We start from the raw sequence: 26435 nt of genomic DNA, 5'->3' as shown, positions 1-26435 counted from the left end.
TATCTTAGAAATATCCTGTGAAAGTTTCATGTCGATCGGACTAAAACTTGCTGAGATACCGATTTTCTAGTTTTTTTCTCTCCATATACTTTCCATTGCTTTTAAAACTTTAGACGCGTTTTGCTCAAAACAACTTTTTCAAGTCGGTGCGTAACGTAACTCAAAAAGTAATGCTCGGATCTTAATAAAATTCTGTACACATCTTTAATACAATAAATACTTGCGGATGAACGAACGCTTTTTTTTTTTTTAAATTTTTTTTACTTTTTTTAGGGGCAAAAATGGGCGGATTTTTATGTAAAAATGGCACTTTTGACTTTGAAACCGCGCCAAAAATCCAAAATTGCATATTTTTCAAAATGGTTTCGTTCATCCGCACAAGAAACAAATATTTTAAGTAAATCAATTTAATTTTTTGATTTTAGATAACACTGTAAGGCCAGACTTTACGCACCGCAAGAGACCAATTTTTTGAAGCGACTCCGGCCGACTGCCGTCACGGAATAAATAATAATTATTTCTTAATAAAAAATATTCTTAAATACTCTACAAATATAGCCATTTATCGTGTAAAAAAATTGGATCATTTCATTCACTCAGAAATGAGAAAAAAAATCGCAAAAATGTGCTTTTTTTCAGCCCCTGAAACCATCCTGCCCCCTTAAAAAAAATGGAACAAATTATACAACTAGGAACTGCACACTGCTTTTTCAAAACTACTTTTCGAATACCTGCAAGATATTTCAAGTTTTCTTCCAATTCTTAAAGGAAATGCCTTAGAATAAACGTAGATCAAATACTATTCATTCTGCATTAAAACCTGAAATACAATTTTTGAATCGAGTTTTTGTTCATTTTGCCATGAGACCCCATCGAAATATGGAGACTGCATGGGAGGACCAATATAGCCCCAAAGGAAGGTTGTATCATAGCCGGTTTTCATCCGATTTTTGGGCGGAATACATCAATCGATTTGTGGATCGATTCTCCATCATTCTGCATCAAAACCTGAAAAACAATTTTTGAACTGATTTTTTGTTCATTTTTCCATGAGACCCCTTCGAAATACGGAAAATGCATGGGAGGACCAATATGGCCCGAAGGGAAGGCTATATCTTTGCCAGTTTCCATCCGATTCTTCAGCGGAATACCGCAATCGATTTGTTGATCGATTCTCCATCATTCTGCATCAAAACCTGAAATACAATTTTTGAATCGATTTTTTGTTCATTTTTCCATGAGACCCCTTCGAAATATGGAGACTGCTTGGGAGGCCCAATATGGCCCCAAGGAAAGGCTATATCTTTGCCAGTTTTCATCCGATTCTTGAGTAAATGATATGTTGATCAATATTCTGTCGGAAAAACACCTAATGCTCTCTGCTTGATATAAAACTAATCAAAGTCCTGACATCCGAATAGCACCTGTTGCCTTGTAGACTTTATCCTGTTTCAAATTTCTTGTTTCGGTTTTTATTTACTTTTAAGTGGATTTACTTACGTATCTGCCACACATACAATGACTACCTTCCCGAAATCTGCCCCACTCTCATTTTCATTTGTGTCATTTGGACTTTTCCCCATTACCAAGGCTAAAAAGTTTTCCCTCGACCCCGACCTACCATCCTGTAAGCCCCAATTTTTTTGGTTGTAACAATTTCAGTTTTTTCCGTTTTCCTGCATTTTCATTTTCTTTCACGCATTTTTTATCCCCAATTCATCTGCTTTGCATATTTCTTTGTTATGTTTCTGTATTATTTTCGTTTCCTTTTCCATTTCGTCGGGGCTTTTCCGCCCATCTGGTCCTCCCCCTCGTCTTTTCCGGATTTTGTAAGGTAATCGCCTCGTGTCGGTTTGCTGGGGAAAATCTGTTGTAAATGTATGCAAATAGTCCGCTTGGACTTTAATTTTTTGTGGCCAAGCAGGTCTGACCTCGTCCTTAAAGTTGTGTGGCAGAAAATCTTGAATTGCAGCAATCTTAATAGCAAATAGAAAGCACCAAGGCCATAAAACAATGCGAATTCCTACTCAATTATTATCTTAGAACACTTAGATTATAAGCCTGTCTGTCATAAAAACAATGCCCATAAGTCACATCGGTCGAGAGTCGATAAGTTCCAGATAAGTCGAGCGAAAATAAATTATCAAATGACCGACAATCGGCCATTCAATGGCCTGTCCCGGTATAGGGAAGACACCACTTCCAGATAAGGTTTAGCCAAAAAACAGCCAATAAATACTTATAATAAAAATCACAGCAATGTTAATAAATAATTGTTAATTATATGAACATCAAAGAGTGGCTGAGTCACAATATTAAGCTTACATATTCTATATGTCTCAGATAAGATTCTCTATTGGCCAGGAGAACAAAACAAATATTCCGTGATATAAGTTAAGCTAAAAAGACTAATCTGAGGGGGAACATCTCGAGTGTAGTCCATTGAAATGGCTTTTTATCAATTCCGTCGTCTGATTAAGTGAATTTTCTCAAGTGCCGCAAAACAAAGCTTTTCAAAATAAGTTTCCACATAGTTTCAGTTCGAATCGGTTGGTCAGTGCTGGAGGTTCATTCAACATGTGGCGCATTGGTTTGGCTTTTATTCTGCTGGTGGCTGGTCGGCAAATATCGGCGGGTATAGCCCCAGAAGCCCAAAACGCCGTGGAGCCGCCAAAATGCTACAGTTGCGAGGGAATAAACTGTCTCCGAACTACGCTCCAAAATATGACTGCCAGTTGCACGGATAAACTGGACGTTTGTGTGACCATCTTCGAGGATTGTAAGTTATAATTTATGCTTAAAAGTTGCCAAATAATTCTAGTTTAAAAATCCTTTTCCCAGATGCTGTCAGCGAGCGGGGCTGCCTCTCCCAGATATCCCTGGCCGGTCAGGCAAAGTGCGAGGCGAAGGATAATCAGTGCCTGAAGTGCAGCGGCCAGTTGTGCAACAACAAAGGGCGCAAGGACTTCAAATGCATTCAGTGCCTGGGATCAGAGGTACTACAAATTAGTTTAATATATGATTATCAATATCAACTAATTCTATACTTTCCATAGTCTGCCACTTGCAACAAGGGTGCCACATCCTCACTAACCGCGACCCAATGCGGCCTGCCCACCTCCGCCAACTCCTTTTGCTACGTCAAGGTCGTCGGAGAGCACCTGCAGCGGGGCTGCTCCTTGACTGTCAAGGAGCAGAAGTCCTGCCTGGCCGATAAGGACTGCTCCCTTTGTTCCCCAGAAGACTCCAGCGACGGCGTGGCCTGCAATGCCTTTGATTTGACCGTCGGGTCAAAGTCGGGTGCCAGCCAAGGTCAACAGGTCATGAGCCTGGGTCTGGCTGTTCTCGGCATGCTCTTCCTTCGCTTTGTAAATTAATGTTTTAATAAATAAGCTAAAAAATAAAAATAAAAGCAGCATTAATCATCCTATAACTTATCTGGAACGAGTGTTTGAATTGGGTTTTGCTGACTGGGCTAACATGTGATTGTTGAAATGTTCCAAATGTGTTCAATCATGGTGGAGTTCTTTTTCTTTTGAAGCAAAATTTTAGTGACAATGTTGATAGCAAATATATTGACACATTGAAGAGCTAGTTATCTAAAATATATTTAATATTTATGTATATTTTTATGTATCTACTCATAACTTCCTTTTTTTTAGTTAGATCTCTATAACCTACTTACAATACATGGAATTGATTGAGCCTAATAGGGAACAGTTATCATATATATATTTTAAATACAAATTTATAAATTTATTTATGTAAGCCCCAGTGAAATAATCCCCTATAATTACTTGAGTCACTTGTTCTCGCAATGCCCTTTAAGTTCCGCCTTTCAGGTCCAGTACCTTGTCAATTGAAGTAACTACTTCACTGCCCTCTGCTGTCGGATATTTCATAGAACCCTCTCAAGTGTTTGACTATTTCCACACACATTCACACGCACTCGTCGAAACCGCACTCGAGGACCCTCGAATGGAGCTTTTGAAGTAGCCGGAGGTATAAAAGGCGATCGCTTTGGCCAATGGCCCGACAGTTGAAGCTCAAAAATGAAGGCCCAAACAATTGCCAGTCTGCTGGGTGCGGCCGTGTTGATGGTCCTGGTGGGTCAAGGGGCGGCCAACAAGGTTACCACTTGCCACAGTTGCGAGGGCGCCAATTGCCAAAGAAGCTCTCTGAACAAAACCCAGGCATGTGTGGATTCCCTGGACTTTTGTGTAACCATTTACGATGAAGGTTAGCAGTAGCTTGAATATTTCATTTGAACATTAACTAAAGCTCGATTAACTTTAAAGCCAAGGTCCTGTTCAAGGGATGCTCTCTGGAAATTCCCTATGAACTCCGCTCCAAGTGCGATAATCGCCACTCCTGTTACAAGTGCAACACAGATCGTTGCAACAATGTGGGTTCTTCCAAGTATGCCTGCATTCAGTGCGATTCTAGCAAGGTACGTTGTCAACATCCTACGACTCCAGAGTTCTCCTAAACTTTTCTTATCCCTCTTAGGACTCCAACTGCGCCTCCAATGCTGCCACTTTGGCGGCAACTCGCTGTGCTGCTCCTTCCGCCCCCAACTCCTACTGCTATGTGAAATCCTCGAGTGGCACCATCCAGAGGGGCTGCTCCACCACGGAGACCGATCAGCAGTCCTGCCTCAATGATGCCAACTGCCTTTTGTGCTCCCCAGGGGATATCAAGAACTGCAATGCGGCCAATATCGAGGAGAGTTCCGAAGTTGGAAATCGTTTCATTCGATTCCTAAGATGATTTTTGAATTTGTATTTTTAATCCCATAAAGTTTATAAACAATATATGAACAAATAAAGTAAATCTAACATAATCAACATAGTAACTTTATTTAATGATTTTTAAATGCTTAATCGAAAGCTTCGGGTTATCAGGAAAATTAAAAATAAATTAGCACCTGGGAGCATTGCCAACCATAATGCTTAAAACTGATAGTTTTGTTTACCTATGGAATTTGGTACTTCTTTCGATAAGAAATTGTACAAAACTTTAAAGGAAAACTTCCTTAAAATATTAGAACTAATTTTCCTTCGACTATCTGTTTATTTTGGTTGTCTAATGTCAACAACTTCAAGTGTCGCTGTAGTCTTTACAATGATAACAACGTCGATTAAAAGAATTGTTGGAATACTTCAAGATTTTCTACGATAAGAATTTAATATTTTTCTGTTAAACGTCATGGAAATTATCACAATATTACCTTTTTTCCAGGAACCTTCTTACTATGTTTCTATTGTCAAATCTATTTGCGTTGCAGACCTACCTTTTGGCTAAGAGAGCGGGCTATAACCAGTGCCACTTGAGTCCCAAATTGGCTCTCTTCGCCAAACCACAGACTAGATTATTGCTTACGCAAATGGCAAAGAGATTCCCTCTAATCAGAGAAAATCATTGAAAGATTGTACAATCCACGAGCCAGTTACTTGTCGATGATGGAATATCAGGGAGAAGTCCTCTTGAGGGAATCAAACTAATTAAAACTGGTGGAGCTCATCGATCCGCCTGGACTGGAAATGTATAAAAGGTCTTCTTGAAGCTAAAAACATTACCAATCCGAGTGCCAGAAGAGAAGTAACAATCCTACAACCATGAAGTCAACAATTGCTGGAGTAGCCCTGCTGCTGTTTGTGCTGAACGCGTCCTCGATGAGCGGTAGGTGATTTGTGCAACCAGGATAACACTTATTCCAGGATAGATCAGCAGCAGGATCAGTGCTATACTATAAAATTGAAAAAGGATTCAGGATTTAATAGCCTTAAACTTTGTACGAGAACTTTAGAAATTGGAAGCAATAGGCATTATCTACTTACTGATTAAATTTAACTTAAATCTGGAAACTTAAATCTCTATTTGCAGATGCCTTTGTCCGCAATTTGCCCTTGTCCTGCTACAAGTGCTCCGGTTATATCTGTGACGCTCCGGCGGTTGCCACGTGCGGCTCCAGCTCCGATGACCAGTGCTACATAGAGTTCAACCCGGACACCGGCAAGGTCAAGAACATGGGCTGCCGATCTGATTTGGATGAGGAGTTCGTGGACGACTACTTCCACTACATCCAGTTCTGCGACGGAAGCAAGTGCAACACCGCTGACATCATTCCCACGGCCACCAAGTGCATTGCCTGCGACTCCTCTGAGGATCCCAACTGTGCCACTGATCCCAGCAAGATTACCTTGGTGGGAAACTGCGGAGTGAAGCCCTACACCAAGTGTATGGTGCGAGTTATTCGTAAGTACAATATTTTTACAGTTTTTTGCATTGAAACAAAATGGCGTTGAAAGAAAATGGCCTCTCGTACAAGGCGGATCTTTTTCAATATTCGCCATGTTCCTTTCCACCGTTCCTTAAAACGATGCGAGCGTGGCAACTCTGCCAAACTTTCTCATAATGGCTGTTATTTCGAATTTAAGTTTCTAATAAGGTTTCTTTATTCTGACTACAGGTGGTCACGTTGTCCAGCGCGGATGTGTGAGCAGCTTGGAGCGCCAAAACCTGGAGAACTGCCTGGCCGGAGTTGGAAGCTGCAGGACTTGCTCGGGCGACTTCTGCAACTTGAAGATCGATCCTGCCGATCTGTAAAGCTCCAACATGGAATAGAACCGGCTTATCCGGACTCTTTCTTTTAATAAATGAAGTAATTGGCTTCAATAAAAACAATTTATTTCATTAATATTTCCAAAATATATGCATGCAATTTCAATTGAATATGTTGTTTATTTTATTAATACTTTATCGTTATCAAAACTTCGTGTTTTTATTGATTCTTTATCATTATCAAAGCTTCACATCTTTATCAATTGAAATACCAACTTCACTATCCTGTGATATCAGATTTCTGAAAGAGGCTTCTCACAAGGGCACTCGAAAATAGCACTTAAAGAGGTTAGCGGTATAAAAGGTGATACGTTTGGCAGTTGCCTCCAAAATGAAGGCCCAAACAATTAGGAAGTCTGCTGGATGCGGATTTTTTGGAATGATCCTTTTACTGATCATTTTAAACTTATTGCAACCTTATTTAAAAAATAGTTCCTTTTATTTAGTATTTCTGGGAGACTGAATTTGGAGTTTTGATCATTATTTCCCTTTAAGTGCTTTAAACTTAAATTCCAGTTACTAGAATTTTAAAGGATTTTGAATCGCTATATATGGCTTATTTAAAAAAATTCCACTTCGACTTTGCCTTGTTTATTTATCATATAAAAAAACCTCTTGACGAGGTAAAGTACCGGTGACGAACCTGCATGCGAAACCCAAAATATCTGATATCAATTTTAGTGACGAAAATATGCTATATAGGTGTACAAAATTGCATATAAAAAATATTCTTGTTCGGCACGTGACTGATTTTTTTTTTGTTTTTCTTTTCTCTGAGGATCCCAACTGTGCCAATGATAACAACGTCGATTAAAAGAATTGTTGGAATACTTCAAGATTTTCTACGATAAGAATTTAATATTTTTCTGTTAAACGTCATGGAAATTATCACAATATTACCTTTTTTCCAGGAACCTTCTTACTATGTTTCTATTGTCAAATCTATTTGCGTTGCAGACCTACCTTTTGGCTAAGAGAGCGGGCTATAACCAGTGCCACTTGAGTCCCAAATTGGCTCTCTTCGCCAAACCACAGACTAGATTATTGCTTACGCAAATGGCAAAGAGATTCCCTCTAATCAGAGAAAATCATTGAAAGATTGTACAATCCACGAGCCAGTTACTTGTCGATGATGGAATATCAGGGAGAAGTCCTCTTGAGGGAATCAAACTAATTAAAACTGGTGGAGCTCATCGATCCGCCTGGACTGGAAATGTATAAAAGGTCTTCTTGAAGCTAAAAACATTACCAATCCGAGTGCCAGAAGAGAAGTAACAATCCTACAACCATGAAGTCAACAATTGCTGGAGTAGCCCTGCTGCTGTTTGTGCTGAACGCGTCCTCGATGAGCGGTAGGTGATTTGTGCAACCAGGATAACACTTATTCCAGGATAGATCAGCAGCAGGATCAGTGCTATACTATAAAATTGAAAAAGGATTCAGGATTTAATAGCCTTAAACTTTGTACGAGAACTTTAGAAATTGGAAGCAATAGGCATTATCTACTTACTGATTAAATTTAACTTAAATCTGGAAACTTAAATCTCTATTTGCAGATGCCTTTGTCCGCAATTTGCCCTTGTCCTGCTACAAGTGCTCCGGTTATATCTGTGACGCTCCGGCGGTTGCCACGTGCGGCTCCAGCTCCGATGACCAGTGCTACATAGAGTTCAACCCGGACACCGGCAAGGTCAAGAACATGGGCTGCCGATCTGATTTGGATGAGGAGTTCGTGGACGACTACTTCCACTACATCCAGTTCTGCGACGGAAGCAAGTGCAACACCGCTGACATCATTCCCACGGCCACCAAGTGCATTGCCTGCGACTCCTCTGAGGATCCCAACTGTGCCACTGATCCCAGCAAGATTACCTTGGTGGGAAACTGCGGAGTGAAGCCCTACACCAAGTGTATGGTGCGAGTTATTCGTAAGTACAATATTTTTACAGTTTTTTGCATTGAAACAAAATGGCGTTGAAAGAAAATGGCCTCTCGTACAAGGCGGATCTTTTTCAATATTCGCCATGTTCCTTTCCACCGTTCCTTAAAACGATGCGAGCGTGGCAACTCTGCCAAACTTTCTCATAATGGCTGTTATTTCGAATTTAAGTTTCTAATAAGGTTTCTTTATTCTGACTACAGGTGGTCACGTTGTCCAGCGCGGATGTGTGAGCAGCTTGGAGCGCCAAAACCTGGAGAACTGCCTGGCCGGAGTTGGAAGCTGCAGGACTTGCTCGGGCGACTTCTGCAACTTGAAGATCGATCCTGCCGATCTGTAAAGCTCCAACATGGAATAGAACCGGCTTATCCGGACTCTTTCTTTTAATAAATGAAGTAATTGGCTTCAATAAAAACAATTTATTTCATTAATATTTCCAAAATATATGCATGCAATTTCAATTGAATATGTTGTTTATTTTATTAATACTTTATCGTTATCAAAACTTCGTGTTTTTATTGATTCTTTATCATTATCAAAGCTTCACATCTTTATCAATTGAAATACCAACTTCACTATCCTGTGATATCAGATTTCTGAAAGAGGCTTCTCACAAGGGCACTCGAAAATAGCACTTAAAGAGGTTAGCGGTATAAAAGGTGATACGTTTGGCAGTTGCCTCCAAAATGAAGGCCCAAACAATTAGGAAGTCTGCTGGATGCGGATTTTTTGGAATGATCCTTTTACTGATCATTTTAAACTTATTGCAACCTTATTTATAAAATAGTTCCTTTTATTTAGTATTTCTGGGAGACTGAATTTGGAGTTTTGATCATTATTTCCCTTTAAGTGCTTTAAACTTAAATTCCAGTTACTAGAATTTTAAAGGATTTTGAATCGCTATATATGGCTTATTTAAAAAAATTCCACTTCGACTTTGCCTTGTTTATTTATCATATAAAAAAACCTCTTGACGAGGTAAAGTACCGGTGACGAACCTGCATGCGAAACCCAAAATATCTGATATCAATTTTAGTGACGAAAATATGCTATATAGGTGTACAAAATTGCATATAAAAAATATTCTTGTTCGGCACGTGACTGATTTTTTTTTTGTTTTTCTTTTCTCTGAGGATCCCAACTGTGCCAATGATAACAACGTCGATTAAAAGAATTGTTGGAATACTTCAAGATTTTCTACGATAAGAATTTAATATTTTTCTGTTAAACGTCATGGAAATTATCACAATATTACCTTTTTTCCAGGAACCTTCTTACTATGTTTCTATTGTCAAATCTATTTGCGTTGCAGACCTACCTTTTGGCTAAGAGAGCGGGCTATAACCAGTGCCACTTGAGTCCCAAATTGGCTCTCTTCGCCAAACCACAGACTAGATTATTGCTTACGCAAATGGCAAAGAGATTCCCTCTAATCAGAGAAAATCATTGAAAGATTGTACAATCCACGAGCCAGTTACTTGTCGATGATGGAATATCAGGGAGAAGTCCTCTTGAGGGAATCAAACTAATTAAAACTGGTGGAGCTCATCGATCCGCCTGGACTGGAAATGTATAAAAGGTCTTCTTGAAGCTAAAAACATTACCAATCCGAGTGCCAGAAGAGAAGTAACAATCCTACAACCATGAAGTCAACAATTGCTGGAGTAGCCCTGCTGCTGTTTGTGCTGAACGCGTCCTCGATGAGCGGTAGGTGATTTGTGCAACCAGGATAACACTTATTCCAGGATAGATCAGCAGCAGGATCAGTGCTATACTATAAAATTGAAAAAGGATTCAGGATTTAATAGCCTTAAACTTTGTACGAGAACTTTAGAAATTGGAAGCAATAGGCATTATCTACTTACTGATTAAATTTAACTTAAATCTGGAAACTTAAATCTCTATTTGCAGATGCCTTTGTCCGCAATTTGCCCTTGTCCTGCTACAAGTGCTCCGGTTATATCTGTGACGCTCCGGCGGTTGCCACGTGCGGCTCCAGCTCCGATGACCAGTGCTACATAGAGTTCAACCCGGACACCGGCAAGGTCAAGAACATGGGCTGCCGATCTGATTTGGATGAGGAGTTCGTGGACGACTACTTCCACTACATCCAGTTCTGCGACGGAAGCAAGTGCAACACCGCTGACATCATTCCCACGGCCACCAAGTGCATTGCCTGCGACTCCTCTGAGGATCCCAACTGTGCCACTGATCCCAGCAAGATTACCTTGGTGGGAAACTGCGGAGTGAAGCCCTACACCAAGTGTATGGTGCGAGTTATTCGTAAGTACAATATTTTTACAGTTTTTTGCATTGAAACAAAATGGCGTTGAAAGAAAATGGCCTCTCGTACAAGGCGGATCTTTTTCAATATTCGCCATGTTCCTTTCCACCGTTCCTTAAAACGATGCGAGCGTGGCAACTCTGCCAAACTTTCTCATAATGGCTGTTATTTCGAATTTAAGTTTCTAATAAGGTTTCTTTATTCTGACTACAGGTGGTCACGTTGTCCAGCGCGGATGTGTGAGCAGCTTGGAGCGCCAAAACCTGGAGAACTGCCTGGCCGGAGTTGGAAGCTGCAGGACTTGCTCGGGCGACTTCTGCAACTTGAAGATCGATCCTGCCGATCTGTAAAGCTCCAACATGGAATAGAACCGGCTTATCCGGACTCTTTCTTTTAATAAATGAAGTAATTGGCTTCAATAAAAACAATTTATTTCATTAATATTTCCAAAATATATGCATGCAATTTCAATTGAATATGTTGTTTATTCTATTAATACTTTATCGTTATCAAAACTTCGTGTTTTTATTGATTCTTTATCATTATCAAAGCTTCACATCTTTATCAATTGAAATACCAACTTCACTATCCTGTGATATCAGATTTCTGAAAGAGGCTTCTCACAAGGGCACTCGAAAATAGCACTTAAAGAGGTTAGCGGTATAAAAGGTGATACGTTTGGCAGTTGCCTCCAAAATGAAGGCCCAAACAATTAGGAAGTCTGCTGGATGCGGATTTTTTGGAATGATCCTTTTACTGATCATTTTAAACTTATTGCAACCTTATTTATAAAATAGTTCCTTTTATTTAGTATTTCTGGGAGACTGAATTTGGAGTTTTGATCATTATTTCCCTTTAAGTGCTTTAAACTTAAATGCCAGTTACTAGAATTTTAAAGGATTTTGAATCGCTATATATGGCTTATTTAAAAAAATTCCACTTCGACTTTGCCTTGTTTATTTATTTTGGGCTAAGGAACTACTCCCACTTGAATATGGGCTTAAGGGACCCCACAATGACAACAGTCTTGTTTATGCAACTGCTGATGAGATTCCCTACTCTAATCAGGGAAAAATCACTTGAGATGTTTGTTTACAGTCCCTACTTACACGCTCCATTAACAAGTTAGTTATCGGTTATGGAATATCAGAGGGAAGGCCTCTTGAGGGAGCTGAATTTATATAAAGAGCTGCTAAGCTGCGGAGAACCCTCCAATGCTAAATTTTCCTTCCACAATGTCAAACTTGAATACTTCCCATGTACTTTTCGCACTCTTGATTTTCTCAAGCAGTTGTGTGCTGGCATCCGAAGAGTGTATCTTCTGTCGAGGAATAAACTGCCAAAGGAGTAGCTACGAGGCGGTGGAACAGTGTTCGGATACTCTGGATGCCTGTGTCAGTGTTTTCCAGGAAGGCACTATCCTATCCCAAGGATGTCTGGAAAGTGTGGAAGAGGACTATAGAACAAAATGTCAGGAAAGCAGCAAGGAAAGTGGAATTGACTGTGAGATCTGCGTAACTGACATGTGCAACAGAGTGGGATCCAAACACGCAGGGTGCCTCCAGTGCAACAGTGACCAGGTAGGCTTTTGAAGATCAAGATAAAAAAATTATTAAATTTATTTCCAATTTCTAAGGACGCCCAATGTGCTGAAACACCAGAGGCTCTGAAAGCCGAACAATGTTCTATTGCCAGAACTGGTAGAAGTTTCTGCTACGCCAAAGTTGAGGATAACAGGGTGGAAAGGGGTTGCTCCTTAACTCTTTCGGATCAAGTCGATTGTCTGGCCGATAGGAATTGCCATTTGTGTGATCCTTTGGAGGTGCCTCATTGCAATAATCAACTGATTCAAGAAGACGATTCTTCAACAAGTACCGAAAAGCCAACTACCACATCATCCACTTCTTCGCCGGAGTCAAGTTCACCAACAGATTCTCCAAGCTCCACCACTATTTCTTCGACAGATTCTCCAAGCTCCACCACCATTTCTACAACGGATTCGCCAACGAATCCACCAACTACTGGGCCCACTAATCCACCAACAAATGCGCCAACTAATCCTCCAGAGATTCCAACCACTACAGCCAAACCCAATTCGGCACACAAGTTTCACTTTTCGATTGGGCTGATCGCGGCACAATTGGCATTTTGCCTTTATATTCACCATAAATAAGCCAAGAAGTCGCACTGGTTTTTAGCTTTAATTCCCACGACCTTCTCCAAAAGGCTAATCTATGTTTGAGTATTGTTTAACTAATTTTTACGATAGTCCAATAAATTGCTTGTCGCCATCAATTACAATCTTTTGGGGTTTATGTTCCCTTCAAAGAGGGGTGCTTATGTCACAGATTAATTGCAGATAAGCCGAAGTCATGACGAGAGTCCAGCAGATAAGAAATCCTATTTATATAATAATGTTATATTTTGGAAATGATCAGGCATTATTCATATAGAATTCAAAAGATTCATTCAAAGATTGTAAATTATTATTAAAAATGTGACTTCCCCATATCAAATAAGAGCAATAGCTTCCAGTTGAATCATCAGAAAGTTGATTGGCCGATGAATCAGCTTACAAATTTATTTATTTATTGGACAATCTACCTTCCAGAGGCCATTTCATGTCATAATTAAAATAAAATTGGCTTAAAGTTCAGTATAGCCCTATAAAAAGCCATAAAGTTTAGGAGATTAGGTTCCACTGAAGACTCTATCTGGGCTTTTCCATTTCTGGGTTAGTTTTGATGATTTACAACCACCCCACCCACCAAACGGGCGCCATCTTGCAGGTATGTCGGTCGAACTATCGATCGAGTCGATAAAAAATCGATTTCTTAGCTTTTTCGCCTGCGCCAGTAGTTGTGAAACTGCAGTTTGCAGCTTTGATAAGAAACTGCAATTTAAAAAAAGTAATAACTACAGCTAGACAAACAGTTTTATGGCCGAGTCCGCTAATCAGAAAACATATATTTTTGGCGGCTGTCCATTGGCGAGGTGAAGCGTTATCGTTCAGTGTACAAACGAGTCCATTTTCACCTGGCTATGGCCGGCTTATCTGGGCCATTTGTAGTTGCCTTTTATGTTAATTCCCCACAATCGGTTATAAATAACAAAGGCTTTATCGGCCCCAGAGAGAGCTATGGCAACAACGTACCGCCAATATAATCGCCGTGGCCCATAATATAGAGCAATAATCTAACGGCCCGATAGGACCCATCGATCGATCGATCGATCGGCCTAGCCGCAATATCTATATAAGGTCGTACTTCAGGCGGCTAAAAATTAGTTGCCCGAATCCATTTTTGTGGCTAATACGTAAGGACGCGAGTGTCAGGAGAGAAGTGGCCATACAGTGATCATGAAATCGACGGCAGCAGGAGTAGCCCTTCTACTTCTAGTGCTAAATACAAATTCCATAAGTGGTAGGTGCTCCCGAGAAAGAGGATCAAGGATTAATCTATTCTCTCTAACATGTGCTGAAAACTAAAAAATCAAAAACTTGAAACCTTATATAACCTGTTTCTGAAACATAAACCAAGTGAGAATTATTCGAAATTGTGAACAGTGAAATAGAAAGAAACATTTGTCGAGAAAAAGCTCAATGAATAAACTATATATTTACAAATAAATCGAAATATATAACCTATCTAATCTATTCGAGAATTATGGTATCTGCGCGTGTTATTCCCGATCGGACAAGCTAAAAGGAAACACATGTCCGTCAATATAACCGAAATCTGTGACTCATGTTCCACACGGACAATACTAAAGCTTTATCGGCGCAATAAAGAAACAACTTGTAATGTAACTTACATTGATTATGAAAGTATAAGTTTTCGACCCACTTCCTGGACACAACCGTTGGGGGTTTTTTTTCTAATTGAAATGGCGAAATACTTGGGAGCGCAATCACGCTTTTCGAGTGGTTTCGAAATCCCTGAACTTGATTTATATGGATTTAGTTATTTGGAGGTAGATTAAATGCTTTTTCAGTGGACTTTGACGATTGGGAAATACACTAGCACCTTGGGGGTTATGGTACTACAATTTCATATAGAATTTCGTAGAGCTTCTAAGCTCCCGTTTAGTCGGCACACGTGCCCCAAGTCACTTTCCCTTTTCCCCACGGAACAGTCGTACTGAAATATAAAGATTATGCCCGGCGATCGGCATTGAATTGGCCAATTTATGGGCCACCACAAAGCAATTATTAATTTATAGCCCTGATTGCAGTGCAAAAGATCGCTCCGATGCCGTAACATCAGCCGTCGGACATCGGTGGCCATTAATTACGTTAATTTCGATTATCAAGACGGCCAATAAACACTTTAATGCGTAACAAGCCGCAGTCATTAATTACAAAATTATTTTGAGCATTATCTAGTCGTCGGTTATACCACGAGATTAGCCTTTCTTAACGAGTGGAACCTCTGTTTTGCAGAAGCCTATGTCCACAACTGGCATTCGGGACCCATCAATTGCCACGAATGTTCCGGCCTCGAGGAGTGCTCTGCAGGATCGGGGGCGTTGCGAAAGTGCCTGGAGAACGATGCCCAAAGTTGTGTTGCCATCTTCAACAGCGACGGGGCTGTCATTCAACGCGGCTGCAGTGACTCTCTGGAAGAGGTCTGCTCGTCTAGCGGGGAGGACTGCTACCAGTGCCGATCCCATGGCTGTAACTCGCTGAAGAACAACGAGGAGATGCTGGATTGCGTGTTCTGCGATGCCCAGAGCGATGACAACTGCGTTTTCGACATTGAACTGGTCACCGAGAGGCGAAAGTGCCACCAGCAGTGCATCACTGCTCTGTATTCCACGAACAGCGAGGCGGGAGCTCCTTTGGAGTTGGCCAGAACTTGTCTGGACGACCTGGACTACGACGACAGGGAAGCCTGCTCCAAAAATGAACTGGAGAACTGTGTCGCCTGCAACACAGGTAATTGTAATAATGTAGAGCTGGGTGTCCGAGGTAGTTGCAACTTCTGCCAAGGCGACTGCAGCAACCCCCAGCCAAAAACATGCCGAGCTGTTCCGTCCGGAGACAAGGAAGAGCAGTGCTTCATCGAGTTGGATGAATCAGGAGCCATCTACGAGATGGGATGTGTTTCTCAGTACAATGTCAGCGATGTTACACTGCTCGAAACCAGCAAGCAGTTGTGGTATTGCACTGGCGCTAATTGTAACACGGAATCTGCTCTGCCGAAGCCCCAAACCTGCAAGCTCTGCAGCTCCCGCACTGATGACGACTGCGCCGTGGATCCCCAAGAGGTGCTCACGCAGACCACATGCGAGAGCCTGGTGAACACGGACTGCTACTCCAGAATCCTGGAGGATGGCCACACGGAACGAGGATGTCTGACCAGTTTGGAGGGCGAGGACTATCTGGACTGCTTGAAGGAGGGCAACACCACCAAGTGTCTGAAGTGTTCCGGTGAGAGCTGCAACAGTGAGGTACGTTACTTATCCCCATGAGTCCTTTGTAGTTTGTTGTCACTTTTTCTTAATAGCTCCAACCCAGCGCACGATTGAGCTGCCAGATCTGCGATTCCAGTCTGGATGGAAATTGCGAAGCCTCTCCCTCATCTGCCGCCCTCTGCCTGCTCCACACAGGAGATCAGCAGTGCATAACTACCATAGATTTGGACGGCAACACACAGCGCGGATGCAGTGCCTCCCTGCAGTGTGACTCCAGCAATCCCCGGAAGTGCCAGACCTGCTCGGGCACCGACTGCAACACGGCGAATCTCAAGAGGGTGGAGGACGGCCAGCCGGGCTTGTGGGGCCAGGAGTTGCCCTTGAGCTGCCGAAGCTGCAGTGATGCTGCCTCTTGTGCCGCCAGTGAAGTCGCATCCGAAACCTGCGCCAGTGAGGCGGACTACTGTGTAACGGTGTTCAATGCCGAAGGCGCTGTGGCTACCAAGGGATGCAGCCAGGCCGTGGAAGCCACCTGGAGCACCTACTGCGATGCCAATGGAGCCAACTGCCACAACTGCAACTCTAATGGCTGCAACAACGCCAGCTCCTTGAACGACTACAACGAGTGCATCTACTGCGACTACGAAAACGAGGACTGTGCCCGGAATCCAGAAAATGTCAAGTCCCGACGACTCTGCAATGGCCAGTGCATGAGCGCTTTGCGGAGGAGAAGTGACGATTCCATCACCTACGACACCGTTCGCGGATGTCTGGACGACAAGGACGAGGCGGATCAGGTCACTTGCAGCTCTGGCGCGGATGAGCAATGCAGCGCCTGTTCTGGCCCATCCTGCAATGTGGACATAATCGCTGAAACTCCCATTACCTGCTGGAGGTGCTCTGGGGAGAATTGTGACGATCCGAAGGCGGAGGAGTGCGGCGTGTACAGTCCCGCCGATCAATGTTACATAGAGTTTAATCCGACCAACGGAGACATTAGTAACATGGGATGCCGGTCTGACTTAGAGGAAGAGTACGTGGACGACTACTTCCACTATCTGCTGTTCTGCAACGACAGCAGGTGCAACTACTTCGACATCATCCCAACGCCCACACAGTGTATTGCCTGTGATTCTTCCGAGGATCCAAATTGCGCAACGGATCCCACCAAGATTAGCTTGACTGGAAACTGCGGCATTAAGCCCTACACCAGTTGCATGATGCGTGTGATAAGTAAGTAAAAATGCTAAAAATAAATATAAGATCATTTCAGCTTTAAAACTTAAGCTCAAAAAATCCCACAAGGTTGCCCAATCTATTTTGGTGATCTTCACCACGTTCCATTCCACTGTTTCGTGTGAAACGGTATTGTCATTTCGTGTGGCAACTCTGCCCATCGATCCAATTGAAAAGCTTTCGATACTAATGAGACGATAATTCATATCCTTAGGTGGAGGCATTACTCAGCGCGGTTGTGTGAGCAGCCTGGAGCGCGAGAACCTGGAGAACTGCCTGGCTGGAAATGGAAACTGTCAGACCTGCGAGGAAGACCGCTGCAACGTGGAGATCTATCCGGCGGATCGTCGCCGGTGCCACCGCTGCAACTCCATCACCGATCCCACCTGCTCCTCCTCTCCCGATGCGGCTGAGGTATGTGCCGTCTACGTGGAGGGCGAGGGATGCAGCGCCAAGCTGGTCGATGGGGAGACCTACCGTGGCTGCCATCGGGACTTCACCTGTGATGCCTCCGACAGCCAGCACTGTCGCGTCTGCTCTGGCAAGGACAACTGCAATGTGGCCGATCTAAAGAGCTCCTTCATCGGCTATCCTGGCAAGTGGTCCACCCCGCCGGTCAATTGCTACTCCTGCAACGGAACGGAGTGCACAAGCACAAGTTCTGGCATTCTGCGCAAGTGCACCGGGAATGATGAGCAGAACTGTGCCACCGTTTTCGATGAGTCCGGCGCAGTCATCCATCGTGGATGCTCCGACACCCTGTACGGGGATGCAGATCTGCTGCAGTACTGCGATGAAAACTCCGGCAACTGCAAATTCTGTCAGTCTACGGGCTGCAACAACGCCCAGTCCCTAGACTCATATGTGGACTGCCTGTTCTGCGATGGAAGCGACGAGGCCGAGTGCGTGCGCAGTGTGGGAGATGTCACCGGCAGCCGGTCCTGCCAGGGCAGCTGCTTCACTGGCCTGTACCCTCGCAACCGTTCCGCAGACAATCCTATCCTTGACCTGGCTCGTGGCTGCTTGGACGATCTGGAGTACGACGATAGAGAGAAGTGTGCGGCGGGACAACTGGTCGGAAACTGTACAGCTTGCTCAGGGGCCAACTGCAATACGGCAGATGTGCCGGAGGATCGTCTTAGCTGCAACTTCTGCCAGGACGCGGCATGCGAAACCACAATTAGCCAACTCTGTTTGGGTCACCGCGACGAAGATCAGTGCTACATCCACGTGGGTGACTTGAGCATCCAGGCCATGGGTTGTGCTACCGACCAGTCGGACAGTTTTCTGTTGACCAACCGACGGGATCTGTATCTCTGCTCAGGAGACAATTGCAACACCAAAGATAAGCTGTCCCTAATCGGTGTTGCCTGCAATATCTGCAACTCCACCTACGACGATAACTGTGTTGCTGGTGTAGGTGTGACAAGTGCAGTGTGCCAGCACTACATATATCCGGACTGCTACAGTTACATCGACGATGGTGAGTACATTAGTGGAGATCTTCCCAAATATTCGCAGGGTTTGACTTTTAACTCATTTTTTAGATGGCGTCTTGAACCGTGGCTGCCTCATGGACACGGACGACGACGTCTTCGACGAGTGCTCCAGCTCCGACAGCTCCAAGTGCACTGTGTGCAGCCAGAACGCCTGCAACAACCAGGTGTACCCTGCCGACTGGTTGACTTGCCTTCGTTGCGACTCCAACTCCGATGAGAACTGTGCCCTGGACCCATCAAGCTACTCCAGCTACTGCCGCACCTACTCGGCCAACGAAACCTGTGTCACCTCCTTGTCCAAGGGCCGCACACTTCGTGGTTGCCAGTCGGAGCTCAACTGCGATCCCAGTGAGACTGGCAGCTGCAGGATTTGCTCGGGAGCTGACTGTAACACGGTGGACCTGCAGTCTTCCTATGTCGGTGAGCCCGGAAAGTGGCAGGACCTGCCACTGAGCTGCCACGTGTGCACGGATGTGGCTAGTTGTGCTTCGGTTTCCGACAGCGAGGCTACCAAATGCGAGGGCAACAACAAGCAGACCTGCTCTACTGTTTTCAATGCGGACGGTCAAGTGGTGTCTCGTGGATGCAGTGACTCCGTGCTGGCAACCCACGCCGACTACTGCGATCTGAACAAGGAAAGCTGCCTGCAGTGCAAGTCGGATGCCTGCAACAGGGCCCTAAGCCTGCAGGACTATGTGGACTGCTACTTCTGCGACGGTGAAGAGGATGGCAACTGCGCCTGGGCGACGCCATCCAGCACCAGGCAATGTCTGGAGCAGTGCATGACTGGCTTGTACCCACGTAGCTCCTCCTGGGACTCCTCCCTTCTGCCCACCCGCGGCTGCTTGGACGATCTCAACGAGGCTGAGCGCAATTCCTGCGCGGCTGGAACCCACGCCAACTGCACGGCCTGCACCGGCTCCCTCTGCAACACAAACGATGTCATCGAGAATCCCCAGGAATGTTACTACTGCACAGACTCTTTCTGCGAGACCCCGGCTTCAGCTAAGTGCCATTCCTACAGGGAGAACGACCAGTGCTACCTGGCCTACGACGAAAACGGAGTGGTGGCCATGGGCTGTGCCAGTGACATGGAAACGGATGTGATCAAGGAGCTGGTGGCCAGGCAGCGACTGCTTCTCTGCTCGGGTCAAAACTGCAATACTCAGAACATCACACCGGTTCCCAACACATGCCTGCAGTGTGACTCCCAGACGGAATCTCGTTGCGCCACTAATCCCAACCAGCTGCTGACCACTGGCGTCTGCTCCAGCCTGCCCTACACACAGTGCGTGACCCATATCGACAGCCAGGGCCACACCATTAGAGGGTGCTTGTCTACCCTGGAGAGCGACGAGTTCTACGAGTGCCTGACTGGCGAAGGAGAAACCTGCTCAAGCTGCACTGGAGAGCGCTGTAACGGACTCACGGTGTTCCCAGTGGACCGCAGAAAGTGCTACCAATGCGACTCCTCCAGCGATCCCAATTGTGCCTCTTCCCCCGGCAGCAGTCTCAGCAGCACTGTGTGTCCCATCTATTCCAAGGACGAGTCCTGTGTAACCACTTTGGTCGACGGTGTAACTCATCGAGGCTGCAACTCCACCCTGAGCTGCTCCGATCCCTCGGATCCACGCACCTGTCGCATCTGCAGTGCCTTGGATGGCTGCAACACCGTCAACCTAGAGAGGGTCTCCCAAGACGGATACCCGGGCACCTGGCAAGAAGTTCCAATTAGTTGTCTGGCTTGCTCGAGTGCCACCGAGTGCGCCTCCGGCGGAGGATCCCTCACCGAGTGTACCGGCTACGATAACTGTGTTACCGTCTTCGACGACACCGGAGTCGTCAGCCAAAGGGGCTGCTCTGAGCCGGTGTTCGAGAGCTCCACCTACTGCGAAGAGAATCCCGACTCTTGCCCCCGTTGCAACTCCAACGGCTGCAACACGGCTGACTCCCTGGACTCCTATGTGGAGTGCTTGGTGTGCGACTCCAGCGAGGACGCAAACTGCGTGACCGACCCCTCGAAGATCACGAAGACTCGCCAGTGCCAGGATCGGTGCGTCTCCGCTTTCTTGCCTCTGTTTGGAGAGACCGAGGACCCCAGCTATGCTCTGATCCGTAACTGCTACGACGACTTGGAAAAGGAAGACCGTGACTCGTGCATGGCGGGCGGAAAGAAATTCTGCACCATCTGCGAGGGAGCCAAGTGCAACGATGACGACCTGGTGGCCAGTCGGCAAAGCTGCTACGTCTGCGAGGGCGATGGCTGCCAGAAAGCAGAGGCGAGCAGCTGCCCCAACTACAGGGAGAACGACGAGTGCTTCATCCAGTTTGACGAGGAGCAATCAGTGTCTTCCCTGGACTGTCTGAGTTCCGTAAGCCATGAGGACATCCTCCACCTGAAGCGCTCCAAGAGACTGCTGACCTGCAGCGGTGCGAACTGCAACACCATCGAGTCCGTGCCAGAGTCCCAGTCCTGCACATTGTGCAGCTCTCGCACAGACGCCTCTTGCGCCATTAACCCATCGAGCGTTGGCAGCTCCACGACTTGTGTCCTGGAAGGATTCCCAGAGTGCTATTCCCGCGTGCTCAGCGATGGCAGCACCGAACGTGGTTGCCTCTCTAGCCTGGAGGACGACGAGTTTGTGTCCTGCTACAACGGCACCTCTGCCACGTGCAGCTCTTGCCAGGGAAGCACCTGCAACCAGGGAGTGTACCCCCAAAACCGTCGGTCCTGCCACGTCTGCAACTCGGACACGGATGCCAACTGCGAGTCGAGTCCGAACAGCCTCACGGTGTGCTACCTCTACGAAGAGGACGACCAGTGTGTTACAAACTTCCGGAACGGCGTCACCTACCGAGGCTGCACCTCCTCGCTGAGCTGCGAGGCGGACAGCAAGACCTGTGTGAAGTGCGAGGGCGACGGTTGCAACCAAATAGACCTTGCGGCGAAGGCCGACGACAACTGGGGCAAGTGGCAGGATCTCCCACTTACATGCTACACCTGCTCGGGCGCAGACTGCCAGGAGGAGGAGATTCCCTCCGCCAAGTGCACAAACAACAATGAGCAGGACTGCTTGACGGTGTTCGGCGAAGACGGCACTGTGACCAGACGTGGTTGCCAGGAGGATCTGGAGGCGGAATCAAGCATTGCCACCTATTGTGGCTCCAACGCCGGCAGCTGTCCCTCTTGCAAGTCGAACCTCTGCAACAACGCCACCGTCCTGAGCCAGTACACCACCTGCATCTACTGCGACTCCTACAAGGATTCATCTTGTCTGTGGGAGCCTTCAAGTGGCAGTCACAGGACACGATTGTGCCAAGGACAATGTATGACAGCTCTGTATGGCAGTGCCGACTCCGGGCTCGATCTCATTCGCACCTGTTTAGACGACAAGGAGGCAGCTGACCAACTGACCTGCGCTAATGGCAGTGACTCGGGCTGCTCCGCCTGCTCCGGTGACTCCTGCAACGTCCAGACCCTGCCGGAGGACCGTCTCAGCTGTTACATCTGCGAGGGCGACGACTGCGAGGATCCCCAGACCAAGCCGTGTGCGGTGTACAAGTCCGACGATAGCTGTTTCCTGTGGGTCGACGAGGACAACAACCTGAAGCAGCTCGACTGCCTTAGCTCGTTCCGCAGCCAGGATCTGGAAAGCATCCTCAAGACGAAGCGCATTGCCGTGTGCGAGGGACCAAACTGCAACGTGCCCCAGCTACAGCCTCCTGTGCGTTGCGCCGTGTGCGATTCTCGAGAGGATCCCACTTGCGCCACCGATGCCACTGCCGTGGGCACCTTCAACACCTGCAGTCAGATGCCACATACGGGCTGTGTCACTAGATTGGAAAGCGGTGAGTTCTGAGGCCTTCATTAAATATTAAAACATAACCTATAATATTTCTACAATTTCCTAGACGGAGCCACCACTCGAGGCTGTTTGTATGACCTTGGTCAGTCAGAGTTTGCTGCCTGCCTGCTTGGAACTGATGCCAACTGCTCCGTGTGCTCCACCGATGGCTGCAACCGCGAGGTAACAACACCCTCTGTTTACATGGAGAGCACATTTTAAATCAAATTCTTTCTTTAGCTTTTCCCGGCTGATCGCCAAGTGTGCTACACTTGCACCTCCGACGACGATCGCGACTGTGAGTCGAATCCGTCATACACCCTGGCCTGTCCCTGGGTCAGCGAATCTGAGACCTGCAAGACCCAACTGTCCGGCAACGTGACCACAAGAGGCTGCAGCAGTAGCCTGGAGTGCGACCCCAGCGACTACCGCAACTGCCGCAGCTGCTCTGCCAGCGAATGCAATGCCATCGACCTGGTCAACCGGGTGGACGATGGGCAACATGGGCTGTTCCAGGAGCTGCCCCTGAAGTGTCACGCCTGCTCGGGTGAGCACTGCCTCAGTTCATTGGGTCCGGCCCTGGAGTGTACCCGGAATCTGGAGCAAGATTGTAAGACTGTCTTCGAGGCCGACGGTGTGACAGTTCGCCGCCGAGGATGCTCCGACGATGTGGACGACTACGAGGATCGATACTGCAAGGAGAACCCTTCGCTGTGCTTTATTTGCAAGTCGAATCAATGTAACGATGCCTGGAGCACGGAGGAGTATGTCAGCTGCACCTTCTGTAACTCGGCCAACAACGAAACGTGCATCACCAATCCTAGGGACTCCAGCCTAGCCCAAAGGCAGTGCAAGGGTCAGTGCTTGGTGTCCCTCAGTGGGCAGGCCCTCGTCAGAAGCTGCTTGGACGACAAGGAACTATACGATCGCGGAGATTGCAGCACAGACGAGAGTGGCAATAACTGCGCCTCCTGCTCCGAAGGCGACTGCAACACCTTCGCCTATCCTGCCGACCGGTTGAGCTGCCACTCCTGCGCAGATGCGTCCTGCCAAAGCAGCGTTTCCCAAAGCTGCTTGGCCTACGTGCAGGATGACTACTGCTTTGCCAAATATGGAACCAATGGAGGTGTGGAGCTCATGGGCTGCGCTAGCAGTCAGAACTCCTCCGACCTCAGCCAGTGGCAGGAGGAGAACCGTCTGTACACCTGCCAGGGCAACGAGTGCAACGACTACGGCAGACTGCCCAGCGAAGGCGAGTGCTTATCCTGTGACTCGAGCAAGACCTTGCAGTGCGCCCAGGACCCGACGAACTCGGTCATTTCCACCATCAGCTGCCATGCGCCCAACTCCGACTGCATCATTCGCCTGGAGGGCGGACACACCATCCGTGGCTGCAAGAGTGCTCTGTCCGTCACCGATTCCAATGCCTGTGTGGCCAATGGCACCTGCTCCGCTTGCTCCGGGGCCAAGTGCAATGTGGACATCTTCCCCAGCGACCGCAGACGCTGCCACATCTGCAACTCCAGCGCGGACAGTGACTGCAGCAAGAATCCCAACCACCTGGCCGTGTGCCCCATCTATGCCGCCAACGACGGCTGTGTGACCACCTTCAACAACGGACTCCTGCGGCGAGGATGTGCCAGCGAGCTGGAGTGCGAGATCGACAACGAGGACCACTGCAACAAGTGCACCACGGACGGATGCAACACGGTGGAACTCACGGGTTCGGCGGCTGGACTCTCTGGCATTGGTTTGGGACTCACCATCCTCCTGGCCTGGTCCATCAGCTCCTTCCAGCGGCTGTAGGGTATCCACTAGTTAAGTAGATTTATATAGAGTACGATTATGTAATTAGATTGCTGTGCTAGTGCCAGAGGGTCAATATTTTGAGACTCTTCGCACGTTCCACCAACGATTTGTAAATAAATTAAACAATTTCGAACAATTTACGCGTATGCCTTGAATGACGTCCTTTTTTTTAGCCTTCATTCAAATTTTAATCGCAGTAGGCGATACTTTTCTTATCGATATTCGACAAGTTTTTGTATAAATAGAGCTGCCCCAGGCTGGTATAGTCAGATTTGTTCTGGGCTTCATCGCCCTAACATCTCTCGCTCTTGTTTTCTGGTTTTATTTTAATATTTTTTTAAGAAGCAAAAAAAAATAATCTGGCTTCTGGCAAATTATTTTATTCCACCAAAGTACTTCCTCGAAGTGAGATCTATTTCCGGTGAATATATGTTGCGGAAGACAAATACTGAGTCCTCCTTTCTATTTTATTTTTTCTTAATGTGCATTCTGAATCACTGGAAACCAGGCGTGCAGTCATCTGAGAACAATCCTTATTTCCTTATATTTTTTAAAATCTTGATCTTTTTAAGACTTGGTTCCTAAGTGAGTAGCGAAAAAGCCCTCGTTTCGTGTCCTTATTTTCTTATTTTTATTAAATATATTTATATTTTTAATATATTCCCTAGAAGTGGGGTCTATTTCCGGTGAATATATGTTCCGGAAACTGTGTACTCTTTTTCTTTTAAATTTAATTTTTTTTCCTATTCTTATTTAAAAGTTTCCATAAGTGTGCTGAATTCTTACTTAACAGTTACAAAATAAACCTCGTACACTTCTCTGCTTTTCTTAAATTATTGTATTATCTTTCTTTTTTTTTTTTAACAATTTGGGCATCCTCCGGGGAAAGCATCGCTTCAGCATTCTATGACTTGGCTCCCAAAAGGTGGGAAAGCTGCTTATTTTCTGATTTGTATTCAATTTTTCTTTTTTTGGGCACTGCTCTCTTGAAAAGTTGAATCTTTATAGATCTTTCTTTCGATAATTCGGCAAACTTCTTTAAAATGATCCTTACTTCTTTCTATATTTTTTTTTTTATTTATTTTACCTTCGCTATAAGGTGGAATGATTGAAAATGGAGTAGGCATGTGTCCTCACATTTGACCATGTGCAATTTTTTGACCTGATTTTATTTTACCTTCATCTGAGAATCATCCTTATTTCCTGTTCTTGATCTTGATCTTGTTATGTTATCTTGGTTTCTTAGTGAATGGCGAAAAAGCCCTCATTTCTTGCCCTTATTTTCTTATTTTTATTAAATATATTTATATTTTTAGTTTACTTCCTAGAAGTGGGGTCTATTTCCGGTGAATATATGTTCCGGAAGAGCAAAATGTGTACTGATTTTTTTTTATTTTTAAAGTTTTTTTTTATTGAAAAGTTTCAATAAGTGTGCTGGATTCTTACTAAACTTTTATAAAATAATCCTCATACCCTTCTCTTATTTTTTTAAATTATTTTAATATCTTTCTTTTTTTTAACAATTTGGGCATCCTCCGGGGAAAGCATCGCTTCAGCATTCTATGACTTGGCTTCCAAAAGGTGGGAAAGCTGCTTATTTTCTGATTTTTATTAAATTTTTATTTTTTTTGGCACTGCTCTCTTGAAAAGTTGAATCTTTATAGATCTTTCTTTCGATACTTCGCCAAACTTCTTTAAAATTATCCTTATTTCTATCTATATATATTTTTATTTATTTTATCTTCGCTATAAGGTGGAAGGATTCCTCCATGGGTCATCACATT

The 26435-nt window shown here is 45.4% G+C and overlaps 7 protein-coding genes across 7 annotated transcripts; all 7 read left to right on the top strand.

Moving 5' to 3' along the window:
* Positions 1-2311: 2311 nt before the first annotated feature.
* LOC6494474 lies at positions 2312-3437 on the top strand. The gene is made up of 3 exons (XM_001960223.4): positions 2312-2779; positions 2842-2996; positions 3057-3437. The coding sequence occupies exons 1-3, from the start codon at positions 2578-2580 to the stop codon at positions 3375-3377; spliced, it is 678 nt and encodes a 225-aa protein (XP_001960259.1). The 5' UTR covers positions 2312-2577; the 3' UTR covers positions 3378-3437.
* A 426-nt stretch (positions 3438-3863) lies between these two features.
* Positions 3864-4843, top strand: LOC6494475. Its single transcript, XM_001960222.4, has 3 exons — positions 3864-4239; positions 4299-4450; positions 4510-4843. Exons 1-3 carry the CDS (start codon positions 4053-4055, stop codon positions 4768-4770), a joined length of 600 nt encoding a protein of 199 aa, XP_001960258.1. The 5' UTR covers positions 3864-4052; the 3' UTR covers positions 4771-4843.
* A 516-nt stretch (positions 4844-5359) lies between these two features.
* On the top strand, positions 5360-6730 carry LOC6494476. Its single transcript, XM_001960221.4, has 3 exons — positions 5360-5682; positions 5887-6258; positions 6473-6730. The coding sequence occupies exons 1-3, from the start codon at positions 5619-5621 to the stop codon at positions 6607-6609; spliced, it is 573 nt and encodes a 190-aa protein (XP_001960257.1). The 5' UTR covers positions 5360-5618; the 3' UTR covers positions 6610-6730.
* A 923-nt stretch (positions 6731-7653) lies between these two features.
* LOC6494477 lies at positions 7654-9024 on the top strand. The gene is made up of 3 exons (XM_001960220.4): positions 7654-7976; positions 8181-8552; positions 8767-9024. The coding sequence occupies exons 1-3, from the start codon at positions 7913-7915 to the stop codon at positions 8901-8903; spliced, it is 573 nt and encodes a 190-aa protein (XP_001960256.1). The 5' UTR covers positions 7654-7912; the 3' UTR covers positions 8904-9024.
* Positions 9025-9947: 923 nt separating this feature from the next.
* LOC116654743 lies at positions 9948-11323 on the top strand. The gene is made up of 3 exons (XM_032451025.2): positions 9948-10270; positions 10475-10846; positions 11061-11323. Exons 1-3 carry the CDS (start codon positions 10207-10209, stop codon positions 11195-11197), a joined length of 573 nt encoding a protein of 190 aa, XP_032306916.1. The 5' UTR covers positions 9948-10206; the 3' UTR covers positions 11198-11323.
* A 729-nt stretch (positions 11324-12052) lies between these two features.
* On the top strand, positions 12053-13142 carry LOC6494478. Its single transcript, XM_001960219.4, has 2 exons — positions 12053-12427; positions 12484-13142. Exons 1-2 carry the CDS (start codon positions 12062-12064, stop codon positions 13018-13020), a joined length of 903 nt encoding a protein of 300 aa, XP_001960255.3. The 5' UTR covers positions 12053-12061; the 3' UTR covers positions 13021-13142.
* Positions 13143-14118: 976 nt separating this feature from the next.
* On the top strand, positions 14119-24791 carry LOC6494479. The gene is made up of 7 exons (XM_001960218.4): positions 14119-14269; positions 15289-16298; positions 16355-17495; positions 17713-18981; positions 19046-22846; positions 22910-23025; positions 23083-24791. The coding sequence occupies exons 1-7, from the start codon at positions 14206-14208 to the stop codon at positions 24646-24648; spliced, it is 8967 nt and encodes a 2988-aa protein (XP_001960254.1). The 5' UTR covers positions 14119-14205; the 3' UTR covers positions 24649-24791.
* The last annotated feature ends 1644 nt before the right edge of the window (positions 24792-26435 follow it).

Source organism: Drosophila ananassae, chromosome 3L (genome assembly GCF_017639315.1).
Source record: "Drosophila ananassae strain 14024-0371.13 chromosome 3L, ASM1763931v2, whole genome shotgun sequence".
Lineage (NCBI taxonomy): Eukaryota > Metazoa > Arthropoda > Insecta > Diptera > Drosophilidae > Drosophila > Drosophila ananassae.
The sequence above is the reverse complement of the archived record's forward strand: the minus strand, read 5'-3'. Positions and strand labels throughout refer to the sequence as shown.